The sequence below is a fragment of the Mixophyes fleayi genome, chromosome 8 (genome assembly GCF_038048845.1).
Source record: "Mixophyes fleayi isolate aMixFle1 chromosome 8, aMixFle1.hap1, whole genome shotgun sequence".
In the NCBI taxonomy this organism is placed as follows: Eukaryota; Metazoa; Chordata; class Amphibia; order Anura; family Limnodynastidae; genus Mixophyes; species Mixophyes fleayi.
In genome coordinates this window covers 116,817,287-116,834,465 of record NC_134409.1, presented here as the reverse complement: position 1 = coordinate 116,834,465, position 17,179 = coordinate 116,817,287, and the positions used below count along the sequence as shown (strand labels likewise).

The window sequence follows — 17,179 nt, the reverse complement described above, 5'->3', positions numbered from 1 at the left end:
GTTAGAGTTTTAGAGTAAAATTTAAAGTGTCCAAACTCCAACTCAGTCTCTACACCCCAGAGCTTCAGTGGCCCCATAAGGATGAAAGATTATATTTTTTTATATATATGAAGAATGGCTCCTATCCCCATGAAAACCAGACAGAGATCAGTAAGACAGAGCCCCCAGTTCCAGCAGCCTTCGAGCCGTGGAGATGGCCAGAAGGATTACAGTCTTCCATGTAAGGAACATGAGATTTTCCAAGCCCAGTGGTTCAAAAGGAGCCAACATTCAATTCAAGTTCCAAGGGATAAATAAGAAATATATATTAAAAGTATAAAAATATAAAATGTGTGACTATTACATTCTACAGCAAAACTTGCAAACATTCCTATAGAAAAACAAATCTGCTAGAGATTCACACCATCCACTAGAGGGACAGCGAGCATATATACCTGATGTTCCAGCTGCTTCACTCTCTTCCGGTCCCTTTCCTCAATCTGTACAGGATCTAACAAAGATGTCATAGTACGTAGAAACCTAAAGTAAATTAAATTATACCCATAATTATAAGTACTATATATACTCCGATTTTAAGATAATTACTCATAGGTCTGTTTGTACCCATTATTAAGATCAATATGTAATAATCGTTTACCATAGAGCATTACATATAAAAATAAGATTTCTCCAGTGTCATTGCATGTTATTGTAAATACAATGCTTACCCAGATTTCTGACTTTGAAAATGTCCTTCCTCTGTTGATTTCTGCGTTTCTGCCCGTTCCTGGTGGAAAGGACTTGCTGCAGGAGACGGCTCCACTGGCGCCGGGCCGGATGTTGAGGGAGGAGTTTCGTACTGCTGAAATGTTGCTGTAATCTGATACGCAGGAGTTTGAGAATCTGTTTGTTTCTTAAATGAATCAAAATGCTTCGCCCAATGATCCTGTTCAACAGTCTGCATACCGAAAAGAAAGATCAGTTAAAACAACCTTTTATAATCCTAGCACCACCTAGTTATTTCAGTAACCATATGGCAATGAGCTATATTTTTATATATTCTGCTAAGGGAATGGGGGGCAGGAGAAGGTTGATATAGGTACTCATTAAATTTAACATAGATTATGTAAATTGGGCTTTCAACTGGTCAAAATAGAAAAAAAAAAAAACATGGATTATGGAAAAGATTCAATTAGCCAATAAGTCCCAGGTGATATATTTATAGATATGTGATTTTCTTGATATGCTGCATGATAAAAGTTCTATAAATCACATTTCAGATCTACCTCCTGGAACTTCTGCTTCTCTTGCACTTTGCGCAGGGTGTCCTCTTCTCTTTGTTTGTTTAGCTCCTCAAGCCACTTCTTTTGTTGTTGACGTTTGACAGCACTAAACGGATGATCTAGTGGTGCCGCTTCCTGTAACACCCAAACAAGAGCTCATAGTAAGAGTCAGAAATGGGATATCTTATGCAAATCTCAGATTATAATGACAGACATCCATTGAAAAAATTGGGTCCTTCAAATGGACTGCTCTTCAGTTATAGAGAATTTATTATTAAGACACAATTAAGAAGAAATGTTAGAAGATATTTGTGACTCCTATCAAAAAAAAATAAAAAAAATGTAGTAGTTAAATAAGTTATCTTACCCCCAAAACAAATGCACTACGGATAGCAGCAGGAAGTTCAGGAGAGCTGAAACTTGAAGCCCTTCCAACAGGTGAGGAGTCAGTGGTCTCTGTGACTGTAGGGGTCTTAAATATGGAATCCTCTTGGTCTGGTGTACCATAGTTGAGAGGTGTACTCTAGAGAGATAAGACATTCATCACTACCAGTTCCTATCTCGGTGATGTAGTTCACTATAAAAGGCTTAGATGTAAACACCATGTTATACTCTTCCCAATAGTGTTTAACTCAGTGATGGGCAAGGTAAATAAAGAATCACTGGTTAGCAGTGTACAATGGAAGATACAGTCAGCCTGAGTGCCGAAGACTGACAATTACAAGAGTTATATGTAATAAAGAGAAAGAACACCAATGTATAGATCTGTATCCTATCCTGTGGCCGCCCTTACTTTTGGCAGATCAGAAAATGGTGTCCTTTCTGATGCAGAAGATTCTCTGCTGTGTATTTCACGGAGTCTGACATTTATTCCATCCTGATCCGCTTCCTTCAGTCTCTTCTTTAAAGCCACTTGTTCATCTACATCAGACAAACAGACAAAGAATATTTAAGAAGATTTGTTTTTTATTGGAAAGTGAAACGGAGGGAAGAAAAAACAACCTCATTTAAAAATGGATTTTTCCCCCCAATACTTTCATTTTCAAAACCTCTAAGGGACATGAGCAGAATTTATGATGCAGATACCCCCCCTCCCTCCAGACATATGACACCTATTGTCTACACACAGTGGAAGCAGGCAATATACATGCAGGCTATAAATCACTATGAACCAGTTACGCACAAAGCAACTCCTACTTTACTCTCTGTATGTGCTTGGTACTTCATTTAACCTTGAAAACTGAAAGAATATGAACGCAATTAATCATATTAAACTGCACACAAAACTTACACAGAGTAGAGGTAGGCAATCTGTGAGATGAATCACTATTGATGTAAAAAGGACCCAGCAAGAGTGGATGGGATTCAAAACGGCTGCCTGTACCATGTGGAAGCAACAGGTGACCTTTAATAGGATTGCAGCAATATTGTTCACTCTTCCAATGTAACATGAAATACCACACACAAAGGTTATGTGTCAAACTGTCCTTTGAAAATATTCTAGTTTTAACACCAATTTCCCAGTGAAAAGGTAAATCAATGTAGGCTTTGTAGTGTAGACAAATGTGTGGCTAGTTTATTACACAAGAATACAAAGGGATAATTGCCTACAAGAGCATGAACCTATTTCAAAGTGTTCTAATGTGCACATTTTTAAGTGATCGTTGGTGAAATTGGAAGCCTACAGCTTGATTAAATTTAGAGTCATCCTAAGGCATAAGTAAAACATCACATTAACCCCACCCGGAAAACAAATACTGCACAGTAAATGAATGGTTCGCACAGAAGAAAGAAAAAAAGCAACAGCCTCTCATGTGAAGAGCAGGGTCTCTTTTCCCATCTCTCTGCTTCCAAACTGTGTGATTGATGACTTATTGACCTCTTTCATTTATAAACCGTCCCCCCCTCATATTATATGAGAGTAAGTATTATTGTGTATGCGCCACGAGTGAGAAGTTACAGCCTTATGGTCCCTCGAAAAGTCTGCTGAACATATGGCTACAATAATAATGGTCAACTTTAAATGTTGGATCCGATAACCCATCTCATCATAATTGGGGAAATCAGCAAATAAGCACACAGCAATGAGGCCTTATAATTGTAATTTAAACATTTGGGTCACTTTGATTTAATACATAAACCTCTCAAAACTCCAGCAGAAGGCATAGTGGTCCCACAACCACACTGGTAATGATAATATCTTAAGGTCCCAACTGTAAGATAGAATCTTTCCCTGAATGATTAGTATATGCTTATAGGAAGTAAGATTCCTTTCTGTCAATAACTGAATGTTAAATTCTCTCAGCTCCGGTGTAGTGTAAGGGTACGCACCAAGCTCACGCCTCCACTGGACTTTCTTTGCTTCCTGTAAACTCTTGTCTCTCTCCCGTTCTCCAAGTGTACTGAACAAGTTGCTTGTTTGCCTGAAGAAATCAGAACATGGTATTTTATATTGCAGGTCAGAGTGTGATGCTGAGGAGCTGGAAATCTATGTGCAGTTGAATGTCATTTATTTATTGCACTTGAAATAATACAGCTGAAATCATAAGCACTTGACATACATCCCCTAGCTTTTGTGACAATTTCCATTATTTATAAGGATACTATTTTCTGTATCCTAGTTGGCTTGAAAATCTTATATGACATTTTATTTACTAATTTAAGCAATGCAACGGTGGCACATTCTCCCTTTGTTCACGTGGGCTTTCACCACTAGTCTGATAACATAAAGGTAGATGCGAGTCTGTGTTTATGTACTCTCTGCAGGGCAATTACACTATAATATCTACTTCTGGATGTGAATGGACAATAATTCTCTGATTATAAAAGCACAGCATGATATAATATTTATACATAAAAGGATAATAATGATGTTGGAAACAATTTCAGATTTCCTGCATGGCTGTAATTTATCAATCACTAGCGAGCATGAATTTAGCTCAATGTTAAAGAAAGGTGAGAAAGGGGCATCACCTGCCATTGAGATCAGCAGTTTAACAGTTGTGTGATCTATTGCTCTTCGCAAACACTTGTATTTTTAAACAAGGATCGGAGCAGACATGTATTACAATGCTTCATCAATAAGAGTTAGTCTGCATGCAAGAATCTCACTGGCAAAGTGTCAGTAGTATCCAGCTCCTCTAGAAGAGGATCACGGTTGACTAGTGAATACATTAACATAAAACACTTATCGTAAAAAATAAATATATATTTTTAAATTTGCATTTCTTTAACATGTCTTGAAATTGCTGAAGTTAAAGACAAATAATCAACAGTGCATCACACCGGACAGCAGGGGAATGGAAACCATAAATTAAGATGGTAAATGACATTTACAAACCATATGTGAAGGTGTGCAAAGCACTTCATTCTATGCACCGTGCCCAATAGTCTGCCCTGGGGTTATAATAAGGAACCTGCCCACATTCCAGTTTTTAGAACTGCATATGTAAAGTCAGACACCCACTTTTGTGTGATTAAGGATCTAGATGGAAACGTGGATGATGTGAACATCACCAGAAAGTCCTGCCTACTAACAGTTTAGGTCCAACCCCTTTAATAATGTAAAACTTTCTATTTTTCTCCCCAAATACTGCTTGGGTTATCCTAAATTATGCCTAAATAAATCAAGGGAGGCTTTACGACTCTATTGGTAGAAATGCTCTCCCTCTCTGATTAATGTAAGAGGGGTGGCCTGCCCATCGAATAGATAGAATGGGCAACAATACGATCTGGCACAGGTCAGTTAGCATTGATATAAACCTGCTTAATAGTAAACGTAAGCCATCTAGCAATTGATTGCTTAAAGGCCGGCCATCCTCGTTTTGAAGTCAAATAAAATAAATAAAGAATCCGTGCGGCGAATCTTGAATGTTCTATGGACATAGATTCGGAGACATCTGACCCCATTGAGAAATTCCATAGAGCCTGTTCCAGATGCTTGTGGTTCCTCTGTGAACACTGGAACCACTATTTCTTGGTTAACATGAAAACCAGAAATTACTTTTGGCAGAAAAGTAGGAACTGTTCCGAGAACCGCCCTATCATCATGAAACACAAAATATGGTTCTTGACATGAGAGAGCCCACAGCTCGGAAACTCTACAAGATGACGCAATAGCTAGCAGAAACGCAACTTTCCATGTCAACAACCGTAACTCCGCAATCTGTAACGGTTCAAAGGGAGGTCCTTGAAGCATATTAAGGACCAGATTAAGATCCCAGGGAGCTGTGGGTGGAACATATGGAGGTCGGATATGCAGGAATCCCTGTAGGAAGGTCCATATTGTTCCTTAGCGCCCGACTGCCTTTCTTTATATATTTATCAGAACATGCTAAATTTTGACATATACACGCTTTGCACTTCCTGTAAAAATAGGATTACTAAACTTCATTTGTGCTGCGTGTCTGCAGCTTTGTACTTTTGGAAATGACCTGGTGAATGTACAATCAATATAATTGTATAGAAATGGTACATACACATCTGTTGCCTGCTCAGCAGTGCGGAGATAGTTTTTGTCCTCAGATATTCCACCATTGGCATCCTCCTCCTCTGCAATTGGGGGTTGTGCAATGTTCTCCATTTCCTGTTTATCCAAGTCTTAGAAGAAAAAACAAAATCAGTATTCACATTGACATAGTTTAGCATTATCATTCAAAGAAAAACCATATCATCATCAGTCATTTATATAGCGCCACTAATTCGGTAGCGCTGTACAGAGAACTCACTCACATCAGTCCCTGTCCCATAGGAGCTTACAGTGTAAATTCCCTAACACACACACAGACCAAGAGAGACTCCAGGCCAATTTAAAAGCAGCCAATTAACCTAGGAAACTGGGCACAAAAAAGAGGAGCGCAAAGCACCAAGTACTTAAATTAATTATTTATTACAATTAAAAACAATGTTAAAATGGATTCAGCATATAGCCGGAGGCTAGATAAATCAAACAACTGTACAGAAACAAGCTTGTCCTAGTAGTACAAACAAGCTGTTGGCCAAAAATAATTAACATATGGTACCATATGTAGAAAAATATAAATACCACTAATGAGATCCGATCCGAGGACTGCTGAATATGATAGAATTGCTCCTTTGGAGCTGAATTAAAGGATAATGTGGATTACTTGTATTACTAGTCCGGAAAAGAAGCCACCATTTAGATATTAACCATTTAATTAACCTAGGAGGATATTTTTTGGAGTGTGGGAGAAAACTAAAGACCCCGCAGATAACCCACGTAAACACAGGAAGAACATACAAACTCCACACAGATAAGGCCATGGTCGGGAATCCATATCATGATCCCAGTGCTCACCACTAAGCCATCGTGGTGCCTATCATATAGATCTTAATGCTATTACAAGAATGGAAACAGAAGTAAGGTATCTAATAAGCAAGGAGCATAAACATCACAAACAGTATTTGTTAAAATTGGAAGATATTTTAGTGCATGCGTGCTTCTCAAGAGAAAACTTATGCTTTCCAAAAGGTGATTTACCCACAAAACCTAGGTTTTAGTATCTGGTCAGTCGGCTGGCTACTGGTTTATGTAAGTTGAGAATAAAGATAATTTTATTATTCACATTATACAGGTTTTAATGCTACACATACAATATTTGGAGAACACTTGGGATATAAACATCACTAAGCTCTTATACGTGTATGTTAGGGAATTTAGACTGTAAGCTCCAATGGGGCAGGGACTGATGTGAGCGAGTTCTCTGTACAGCGCTGCAGAATTAGTGGCGCTACATAAATTATGATCATGATGATGATAATGTACTGTGAAATATATCATTGTCACACTGCTGTGCTCAAATAATAAGCTATTTTTGTTTTGTTCAACCACTATACATTTCTGAAAGTGCTGTCAGCCTCTCTTTCTTCATAGGTATCCTTAGATTTCAAAGGTCTTATTATAAAAACGTGCTTCCAAGGAGGAGTGTGGAGGGACAGTTAACGATTAAGGTTGTTGCAGGAGGTGGGGGGAGCGAGCTTTGGATAAGAATGCCATAAGGACGTGGGGGCTTGGATTAGGAGTGAGAGGAGAGAGGTTCCTGCTTAAAAAATCATCACTGAGCTCCATCAGATTCGAGCAGTTGCTCATAAAGCAATCACAAGCTGTCAAAAGAGCTGCAAGCAATTGTCCTCAAATGCTACAAAAAACACACAGAAACATAAGCATACAGGCACACCTGAATTACCTATGTCATTTGTCTGCTCCTCTGTGATTGGTTTACCTCCCTGATTGATGGTCATTAAAATTTGCTGGAACTGCTCCTGGGTCAGACACACGAGACTCTCCCTTAGTTCATCAGCAGAGATCGCTGGTTTCTGTTGGAGCCTCTGCTTTGGCCCATTAGATGCTTTTTTGGGAATGGGTTTTGCCTTCCCGGCATCTGGCTTTGCTTGCTGCACATTTTGATGCATGATAGGATCATGGTGTTTGTTTTCGAGTTCCTTAAGGACATTAGCTGGAGGTTTACTATACACCCCCCCTCCAATTCCAGATCTGGGTTTTAACACAGGAGGCTCTGTCTTGGAATTGTTGCTTTGTATCGAGTGCAGGACCTGAGCAGGAGTCTTTATTTTTACTATAGCTTTGTGTGTCCTTCCCCTGTTACCTGCCTGCCAAAGCAAAAAATAATTAGGCACTACAGCAAAAAGATACAAAAAAATAAATCTAAATGAAACACATAAATGTCGTTTAAAATAAATTACCTGCTTACCAACCTTCTCTTGGACTCCTGAAAAAAAGCAAAAAACATTTTACAGTAAATCCAAAAAACACATTTTAACTGTCAATTCTGAAAATCTTTATGATGGATATCATACCATATGGAGCCAAAATAAGCTTAGTTTTGCCATTCAGAATTTGAGTTTCAAGCTTTAGTCCATCCCTACAAAATAAAAACACATTAGTTACAAATATATGTTGCTTACTGCAGAGTGTAGGTTAGATTCCACATTACTAAACACAAAGGGCTAGATTTACTAAACGGCGGGTTTGAAAAAGTGGAGATGTTGCCTATGACAACCAATCAGATTCTAGCTTTCATTTATTTATTGCATTCTACAAAAATGGCAGCTAGAATCTGATTGGTTGCCATAGGCAACATCCCCACTTTTTCTAACCCGCAGTTTAGTAAATATACCCCAAAGTGTTCTATAAGCTTATATCTTCCTACACAGAAATAAAAATCACACAATATACCCAAATAAATCAATTAATTAATTTATGTCCTGCCTAATGTTGGGTAATGCCGTGATAGCTGTCAAGTTGCCTAATGCCAGCATGAGCGGAGCAATAAAACGAGCAGTAACCGATAATGTCAATGATTTTGATAATGTCATAATATGAAAAGGCTCATTTTATGTCTAGTTCTTTTTTTGTTTTGTTTTTTTTAAACACAGCTGCCCACACACTAATAATATATAAACGTTTTGGGACAAGATACCTTGTTCAAAGAAGAAAATATTGCTTACTAAGGACTAATGCACAGCATATTCACAGTTCAGACACTTGTTAAAATAGTGATTGATAGACGACTATGAAACTTTTCAACAATAATCACTGGACCAAAAACGCAGAAATCACCTTACCTGTCCAGCTTTGCTAAAAATACCATGAAAATTATTAAAGCATTTATCATAGAGATCTATCGATCACGTATTTCACGAGTATTCAAGCTGTGCACCACGAGCAGGTGTAAAACCACCTTTATGTACCCTTAGAACAAACTGAGAAGTCAAAACTTTGAGCCATCGTAAACCTAACAGGAAATAAGTAGTTAGGCTGGGTACACACTACAGTGTTCTCAGCTGAGTATTGGGTCAATCAAACGATAAATGACCATTTGGCCTGATATTGCATTAGTGTGTATGCTATAGCGATGAACGAGCATCGTTCCAAAGGCCAGATCATCGTTTGATTTGATTGCTCAGAACTATAAATCTCATTCAGCTATGGAACGACGTCCTTCCAATCCTGCAGGGTCTATGCACTCACGATCAGGATATCCATATAGTCATGATCTTTTCAGCCGACGGTTATGACAGTTGAAGAGCACAGACCTGATGGTAAATCTTTTGAAACATGTATAGTGCGCATGCATGGATCGGCTTGCTGATCGAGACTTTTGGTCCCCCAGTCGTTGGTACAATCGTTGTAGATAACACATTGATTGGAAAATTCTGTAGTGTGTACCCAGCTTTAATTGTTTTCTCCTGTGACATGAACAATTATTGTTAACTTAAGAGTGACCAGCCCATTTTCTAACACAGCCTTTTAAATATTCCCGAGCATTGTTGACACTAGAAACACAAATTGTCGTACAGTGACGTAAAGGACACAAGGCTCCCGAAATATGTGCTATAAAGCAGAACAGTTCAGCGTTTGTGAAGGCTGGTGTCACTTAAAATTTTGGAAAGAACATTTTGTGTGTCAGTAAAACGTAGAAAATATTTACTGTTAATTCATGACTGAAGTCTCTGGGATCTATAATGGGATGTAAAACCGCTAACTCATGAAAGCTAAATGTAGTGTTGACACCTTTACAAAACAAAAAGGGACTGAACTCCAGGTCTACTGAAATAATGTAAAATGCTCGACTTCTCAACATGTCTAAACAGGGCCTGACAGAGAAGAGCAGCATCAAAAGAAGATTTTGTAAAGAAAATGATCTCGCTTGCTAAATAGATTGTTGGGAAGGGAAGTGGAAGATAATGAGTGCATGAAGTATAGTTATTGCAGTGTCTTGTGTGAGCTACGTGCATGTTCTGGTAATGTTTCTTAGATATATGTAACAGGATTCGGCTACAGATTGGATGTGGTGAACAAGGGAGAATTTTGAGTCAAGGAGCACACCTAGGAAGCGAGCTTGAGGAGTGTAGTTTATTGTAATGTTGTCAACAGGTTGGATGGGATTATTAGCTCACTTTTTACTTTGAGGTGGTGAGAGGACATCCAAGATGAAATGGCATAAAGTAATTTAGGGGCCGATTCAATTAGTGGGAAGTTTCCGTAGTAGCATCACACGTTCTGTGCCTGATGTTCAAGTAATGATCTTCACTCCTTTTTAATTTGCACCTCATAGTGCAAATCAGAAGCAAAATTATCAAAGTTTGTATTACCATAATTGCCATTTTTATGCACATATGTCACGTGGGAATCTACTACAGAATCTCTGCACTAAATTGAGTTGGGCCCTAAGTAAGGCAGGCTAACAGTGACAAACACTGACTTTGTACAGCACTGCAGAATATGTTGGAGCTACACATGTTCAGGCATTGTCCTGTAGTGCACTGCAGAATATATTAGCGCTAGTCAAAATCTGAAATTAAGTTTCTGAACACAAGATATATAAAAGAGAATAAAATAATGTTCATGGAAACCATTGATTCCCCACAGATGATTAGCAGCAGACCTGCCTCACTGCAGACAAGTCACATGCACATTAATACTGGAGGGTGCTGTGCACTTACCCCAGATTCATGGCCCCCGGTCTTTTCTTCCAAGCTTGCAGAGGTGGACCCCCAAATACAGCGCTCTGCCAGGCTGCTCTCCCCACTAACTGTCAGGCATCCTGAGCTCAGCACTTCCCGGACTCCCAGTGTGTACGATGGTTGCTGCCACAGCTCAAACACACCCCCAGTCATTGGACGAGATCGCGGCCAATCACAGTGCTCGTTACTCGCCTGGTGACAGTTGGGAAAATATATCAAGTAGTGCCGGGTTGGCTGTATGCCATTTGCTGTTGAGCTCATTGACGCCATTTTTGATTAGGGCAGGTTATTTCGTATATCCTATATGGAATTCAATTGTTGAAATCATTCGACGTGTAACGAAAGCGATAATTGATTATGATATGTAATGGAAATGTAAAGATCAGTTATGTTACATATACCTACTGCTATAAACAGCTTATATGTAAAATAAATATTGATATTAATTCAAAAGCTCTCCTTTGTGTAATACACATAAGCTGCATGACTTAAACCAGGACATGTGGAAGCCCTGGGTGTGCAGCACATATGTAAGGTAACTGTAGTGCCGCCATGTAGCATGTGCATTTCATTCGTGTTTGGATTTACAGCGCTGTGGACACTTTGTGGCGCCTTATAAATTAAAGATAATGATGATAATAATAATTACATCGCTGATCTAATAGACTTGCAATTGGTTTATATGCTTGATACATTCCTGTACAGTAACAATTCCAGAATACCTCTTTTAACTCATTACTGATAAGAAAATTGTGATAAATTGGGACAAAAATCATACTTGCCCACTCTCCCGCAATGTCCAATTTGTAACAGTTGGGAGCATTACGTCCCCCCGGAGGTGGCAGAGGAGGTCAAAAATATCTAACCACAGAGAGACTAGTGTCTAATTCTGTGGGCACCATTAGTGATGCGAGATAGGCTTTACTGTGCAAAGACACAGGCAGCTGCATCATTGGTGATTGCGTGGCCAACGGCGCAATGCAAAATCTCCAGTGTTGGGTATGCAGTGGTCAGGTGGGAGCTTCCCGCCCTGGAGGAGAGGAGCCATTTTAGCCGGGGACCTGTGTAGAAAGTGGGTGGTCCCAGGACCCCAGCAAGGGGGAAGGGGATGCGGTGATGGCGCAAGGCCCATTTATTTAGAACCCCTTCAATGGGGACAGCGCTCCACAGCATAAAGAGCCCAGGCAGAAACTGCAATAAAGAGCCCCATAGAGAGAGGGGGTCCCCACCTTTAGGGGTACCCCAGGAGAGGCACCAGTGCAGGGGGAGAGCATAAATAAATGTAGTACTGCATGACAGGTACAAGTGGGGGAGAGTCCCCAACACCACAGGTTATGAGGATGGTAGAGCATTTGAAGGGGATTGCCTGGCAGAGCTTGTCTGGAGAAGAGAGGAATTAGTGAATGGCAGACAGAGACCCTGGGAAGGGGTCAGTGGCAGCTTCCACAAAGGAGCGTTTGTGTATGTATAAAGAGGAGATGAGAGCCCATGGATATAGTCACTAAGAGTGTCAGCACTCTGATAGAGGGTTCATGGCCAGGTACCATAGGAGACTGTGAGTTACTGTGCAACTAAATGGAGGGAGGTAGTTATGTACAGCAGTGAGCGCAGTGAGACATTATGTGACTACCAGTCTGTAGTGGAAGAATCCCTGAATACTGGGATGTGTTAACACCCGAAATGATTTTGGAAGTGTTCCCTAAGCAGTATTCCCAGCTTCAGTAGGGAGATGAAGGGATGTCCTTGTATAGTGGGGAATCATTCTGTACAGCCGCAGTAGGAGAGCCTGCTTGGAAAGTACCCCCATACCTTGAGGGGGGGGATGCATAAAAGCAATGTGGCTGCAATTTGTAAAGGAGGGAGGGATGGTGTACACAAGCTGAGTGCAAGAACCTCTGGACCATGCCTACCATCCCCCTGTGTACATGATTATCCCCCTGTGTACATGATTATCTCTGCAATACTTATACCTATAGCACGGAGTATGTGAACTGCCAGAATTGTTTTACTGCTGCTGAGTGCTGGAGGAGTCTGGTGTTTTCCATGTATATATATATATATATACCTTGCAACAGTTATGATTATCGTGCTGGAGGAAGAGGATTGTAATAAAGTCACCTTTTGTTTTGAACCGAGATGGCCTGGTGTACAATATTTATGTACACTTACATTGCACCACCACTAGTGGCCACTTCTCTGTAACTGTGATTTAAATCCATGAGTATTCAGAGGACCCCCTGGGGGTAGATGCCATACCCGCGACATAGACGGAGCAGTAGAGGAGGGCAACAGAAAGTGGGGTACCAAGCAACCTCAGAATACCCCAAGTTAGTGTGTGCACATAACAACACCCGTACCCGAGAGGTTTCACAGGGAGACACCCGAATTCCAGGTAGGTCTCCTGGACTCCCAGGAGAGCAAGGGTGGAATCATGTCATTTTAACCCTTGCTGCACCCACCCCTTTTCGTTCGCAAGTTTTACCTCCCATCCAGCATCTTCATCAGGGAAGGTGTGAAAAGTTGTTAAGTATGGGCAAAATAAGCCTAAAAAATGATCAGTGAACGCCCCCAAGTCACCCAAAACACTTCCCAATCCCATACCTCCAAACAGTCCCAATTTAGCAGGCACAGTCCCGATTTGAGGGCTCTGTCCCTTCCACCTAAATGTTGGGGGATATGCAATCCTCCCAATCTCACCAATTTATTGGCTAAGCACCACCAACTTCCTATAAACTTCAGTTTTAGGGACGATTTTAGGGCTCTATCCCGCTGTCCGGCCAGTGGACATGTTTGATGGGAACGTTGGGAGCCATCTTCAGTTTACAGCTGTTATGCTATTCTGTAGCCAACATAGGAATGTCACATCTAAATCGGGACAGTTGGGAGGCATTTAACTAAAAGTCACTCCCCAAATTATGAGGCCACACACATTTTCTGCAGTGGAAATTAGGACTGTTCTACACAAAAAATGGGACTGTTGGAGATATCCATAATGTGTTTTAACTAACTGCATGCAATATATCACAATCTTTATCTACCGGATTACCATCTTCATTTCACCAATTCTCCGTTCCCTGTTCTGATAGGCCTAGGTCAGTGTTGGCTAACCTGTGACACTCCAGGTGTTGTGAAACTACAAGCCCCAGCATACCCTTCCAGCAATAAGCTGCTATATATTGGCAAAGCATGCTGGTACTTGTAGTTTCACAACACCTGGAGTGTCACAGGTTAGCCAACACTGGCCTAGGTGCATGTCAACCTGAGTCATTTCATGGGCTAATAATACAATATTCCTTCTTTTCCCACTATTTTTTCAATTGTCAGACTGAATGAATTTATATTAAATAGGTTTGTAATGCATACTTGTCTACTTTTCATACCCACCCTCAGTGAGATGCAGAAGGTAGGTTTAAAAGGAATATGTGGGCATTACTTAACTACACAACTTGTATCATCCTGTGGATGGAGCAAATGAGAGTAATGGCTCTAATAGGGTAATTTGTTTTCCTGAATTACTGCTCATATGACTCTAATTTATTTCTTAAATAACTAATAACAATCAGTTGGGGGACATCAGGACTACCATCATAGGGTCTATTTATCAAGCTTATAACCATGCAGAAATGTCTGAAGATGGTGTTAGCTGTTCTTGTCACGGTCGTCTGAATTTCTTGATCCGATTCGGGACCCTTGGGACTAGCTGGAGCATGAGTGAAACAGAACTTAGCAGCCTGGATGATCTTCTTGCTCATTGTAGAATATAGCAGGGGAATGAGCAGTCTAGACATGTTGACAGGAACAGTGCACTAGTAATGCAGACCGGAACAGTGCACTTTGTAATTCTGACAGGAACACTGCACTTGTAATGCAGTCAGGAACACTGCACTTGTAATGCAATCAGGAACACTGCACTTGCAATGCAGACAGGAACACTGCACTTGTAATGCAGTCAGGAACACTGAAGCCAAGAACTATCCTCTGGAGAGAAGTGTGTTGTTCTGGCAATGAACAGATCACAGCAGCAGGTTTAAATAGGATGTCCCAAACAACTATTGGCTGATCAGTTCATGTGATCACAGCTTCTGAATCTGGTTGGTTTGGAATGATCACCTGACTGCATCCAAGATGGCCGCGCCCATGCAGCAGGACAAACAGTATGTGTTTGTTTACAAATGAAGGTGTGGAGAACGGGAATGCTGCAGATGACCAGAAGGGACCCAGGTAGCCGTGATATGACAGCGGCGGATGAGGTAAGTGCGGCTAAGATCCCGATTTGTGACAGTACCCCCTCCCTTACGAGTGGCCACTGGACACTTAGATTGGGGCTTAGTTGGAAACTTGCGGTGAAATTTTTTGATGAGAGATGGAGCGTGAACATCAGAAGCTTTGATCCAGGCCCTCTCTTCTGGACCATAGCCTTTCCAGTCGACTAGATATTGTAAGGTTTTATGTCGAAACCGAGAGTCCAAGATCTCTTTAATTTCATATTCGTCACCATGTTCAGTCTGCACTTCAGGAGAAACCAGTTTGGGTGTATAAAACCGATTTAGCACCAGTGGTTTTAAGAGAGAGATATGGAAGGTGTTGGGTACCCTGAGGTAAGATGGTAGATGTAATTTGTAGGACACTGGATTGATGACTTGGGAGATGTTAAACGGTCCAATAAAGCGAGGAGCGAATTTCATAGATGGAACTCTGAGGCGTAGATTGCGAGTAGACAGCCAGACTCTGTCTCCGGGTTTCAAGCTTGGAATGGCTCGTCGCTTTTTGTCGGCCTGAATTTTGTAGCGTTGGGACGCTTTAAGTAGAGATTCCCGTACCTGGCGCCAGTGGCCTGAAAAATTCTTTAGGAAAACTTCAGAGGCAGGTACTGAGGCTGTAGGAAGTGGAGTAAACAAGGGTACCCTGGGGTGTAGGCCATAGACCGTATGAAATGGAGTGGAAGCAGAGGATTCGTGATAATGATTATTATGAGCAAATTCTGCCCAAGGAAGCAGATCTACCCAGTCGTCTTGAGAAGAGGATATGTACAAACGGAGAAATGTTTCTAGGTCTTGATTAACTCTTTCCGTTTGCCCGTTGGATTGGGGATGATAGGCCCGAAGAGAAGTTTAGTTTGATCTGTAGTGCTTGGCACAAGGATCTCCAGAATTTCGCCACAAACTGAACTCCTCTATCTGAGACGATTTCTTCAGGACACCCATGCAAACGGAAGATCTCCTTTATAAATTGCTGAGCCAGGATAGGTGCTGATGGGAGTCCACGGAGAGGAACAAAATGCGCCATTTTAGAGAATCGGTCAACGATGACCCAGATGGTATTGAAATTATTAGAATTGGGCAAATCGGAAACAAAGTCCATAGAAATATGGGTCCAGGGTTTGGTGGGAATAGGCAGAGGCAAAAGTTGGCCAGCTGAAGATTGTCTTGAACTTTTATGTTGGGCACAGCTGCCACATGCGGAAACAAATTGCTGAACATCCTCATGAAGCGTAGGCCACCAGTAGCTTCTCAATATGAAAGATTGAGTTTTGCGGATGCCAGCATGACCGGCAAATCTGGAACAATGTGCCCATTGGAGCAATTTTTTACGCAGATTCTCAGGAACAAAAGTTTTTCCTTGGGGAGGTGTATTGTCGGGTCTACTGACTGCGATGCTGAGTGGGCTGATAATAGGCCGTGGATCCACAATGATGGAATCTTCTTCTTTTACCATAGAACGTGACAGAGCATCGGCCTTGCGATTTTTGGAACCGGGACGGAAGGTGACATGGATATCAAATCGAGAAAAGAATAGTGCCCATCGGGCCTGACGTGGATTCATGCACTGTGCAGTTTTAAGGTAGAGCAGATTCTTGTGATCCGTGTATATTGTGACAGGATAACGAGCTCCCTCAAGTAAATGTCTCCACTCTTCAAGCGCCAATTTGATGGCAAGCAGCTCTTTGTCCCCTATGGCATAATTTCGTTCAGCTGGTAAAAATTTTCGGGAGAAGAACCCGCAGGGATGCCATTGCTCATCAGCTGGTTTTTGGGAGAGAACTGCCCCTACTCCGACAGATGAGGCATCAACTTCCAAATAGAATGGACAGGTTAAATCTGGTTGCCTCAGTATGGGAGCAGAAATAAATGCTTGTTTCAGAAGTTGAAAAGCAGATTGGGCTTCTTCAGACCACTTGGCAGGATTAGCTCCTTTTTTTGTGAGGGCGGTGAGTGGTGCTACTACAGTAGAGTAGCCACGAATAAATTTTCGATAGTAGTTAGCAAATCCCAGAAATCGCTGTACTGCCTTTAGTGTAGATGGTTGAGGCCAGTTAAGAATAGCTTGCACCTTCTCTGGGTCCATACGGAGACCGGTGCCCGAGATGATATACCCCAAGAATGGAATGGATTCAACTTCGAAGGTGCATT

The 17,179-nt window shown here is 41.1% G+C and overlaps 1 protein-coding gene across 1 annotated transcript in view; it reads right to left on the bottom strand.

Annotated features, from left to right (window-relative positions):
• The window catches only part of CCDC66 (coiled-coil domain containing 66), a 28,904-nt gene extending 17,957 nt beyond the window's left edge, over positions 1-10,947 (bottom strand). Inside the window, exons 1-11 of the mRNA XM_075183255.1 lie at positions 10,749-10,947; positions 8,100-8,164; positions 7,986-8,011; positions 7,469-7,892; positions 5,741-5,861; positions 3,594-3,685; positions 2,056-2,183; positions 1,630-1,785; positions 1,266-1,397; positions 708-937; positions 435-519 (exon numbers count right to left, since the gene is read on the bottom strand). Coding sequence (XP_075039356.1) covers positions 435-519; positions 708-937; positions 1,266-1,397; positions 1,630-1,785; positions 2,056-2,183; positions 3,594-3,685; positions 5,741-5,861; positions 7,469-7,892; positions 7,986-8,011; positions 8,100-8,164; positions 10,749-10,759 — 1,470 coding nt within the window. The 5' untranslated portion in view covers positions 10,760-10,947. The remainder of the gene's footprint in view (positions 1-434; positions 520-707; positions 938-1,265; positions 1,398-1,629; positions 1,786-2,055; positions 2,184-3,593; positions 3,686-5,740; positions 5,862-7,468; positions 7,893-7,985; positions 8,012-8,099; positions 8,165-10,748) is intronic.
• Positions 10,948-17,179: the final 6,232 nt, after the last annotated feature.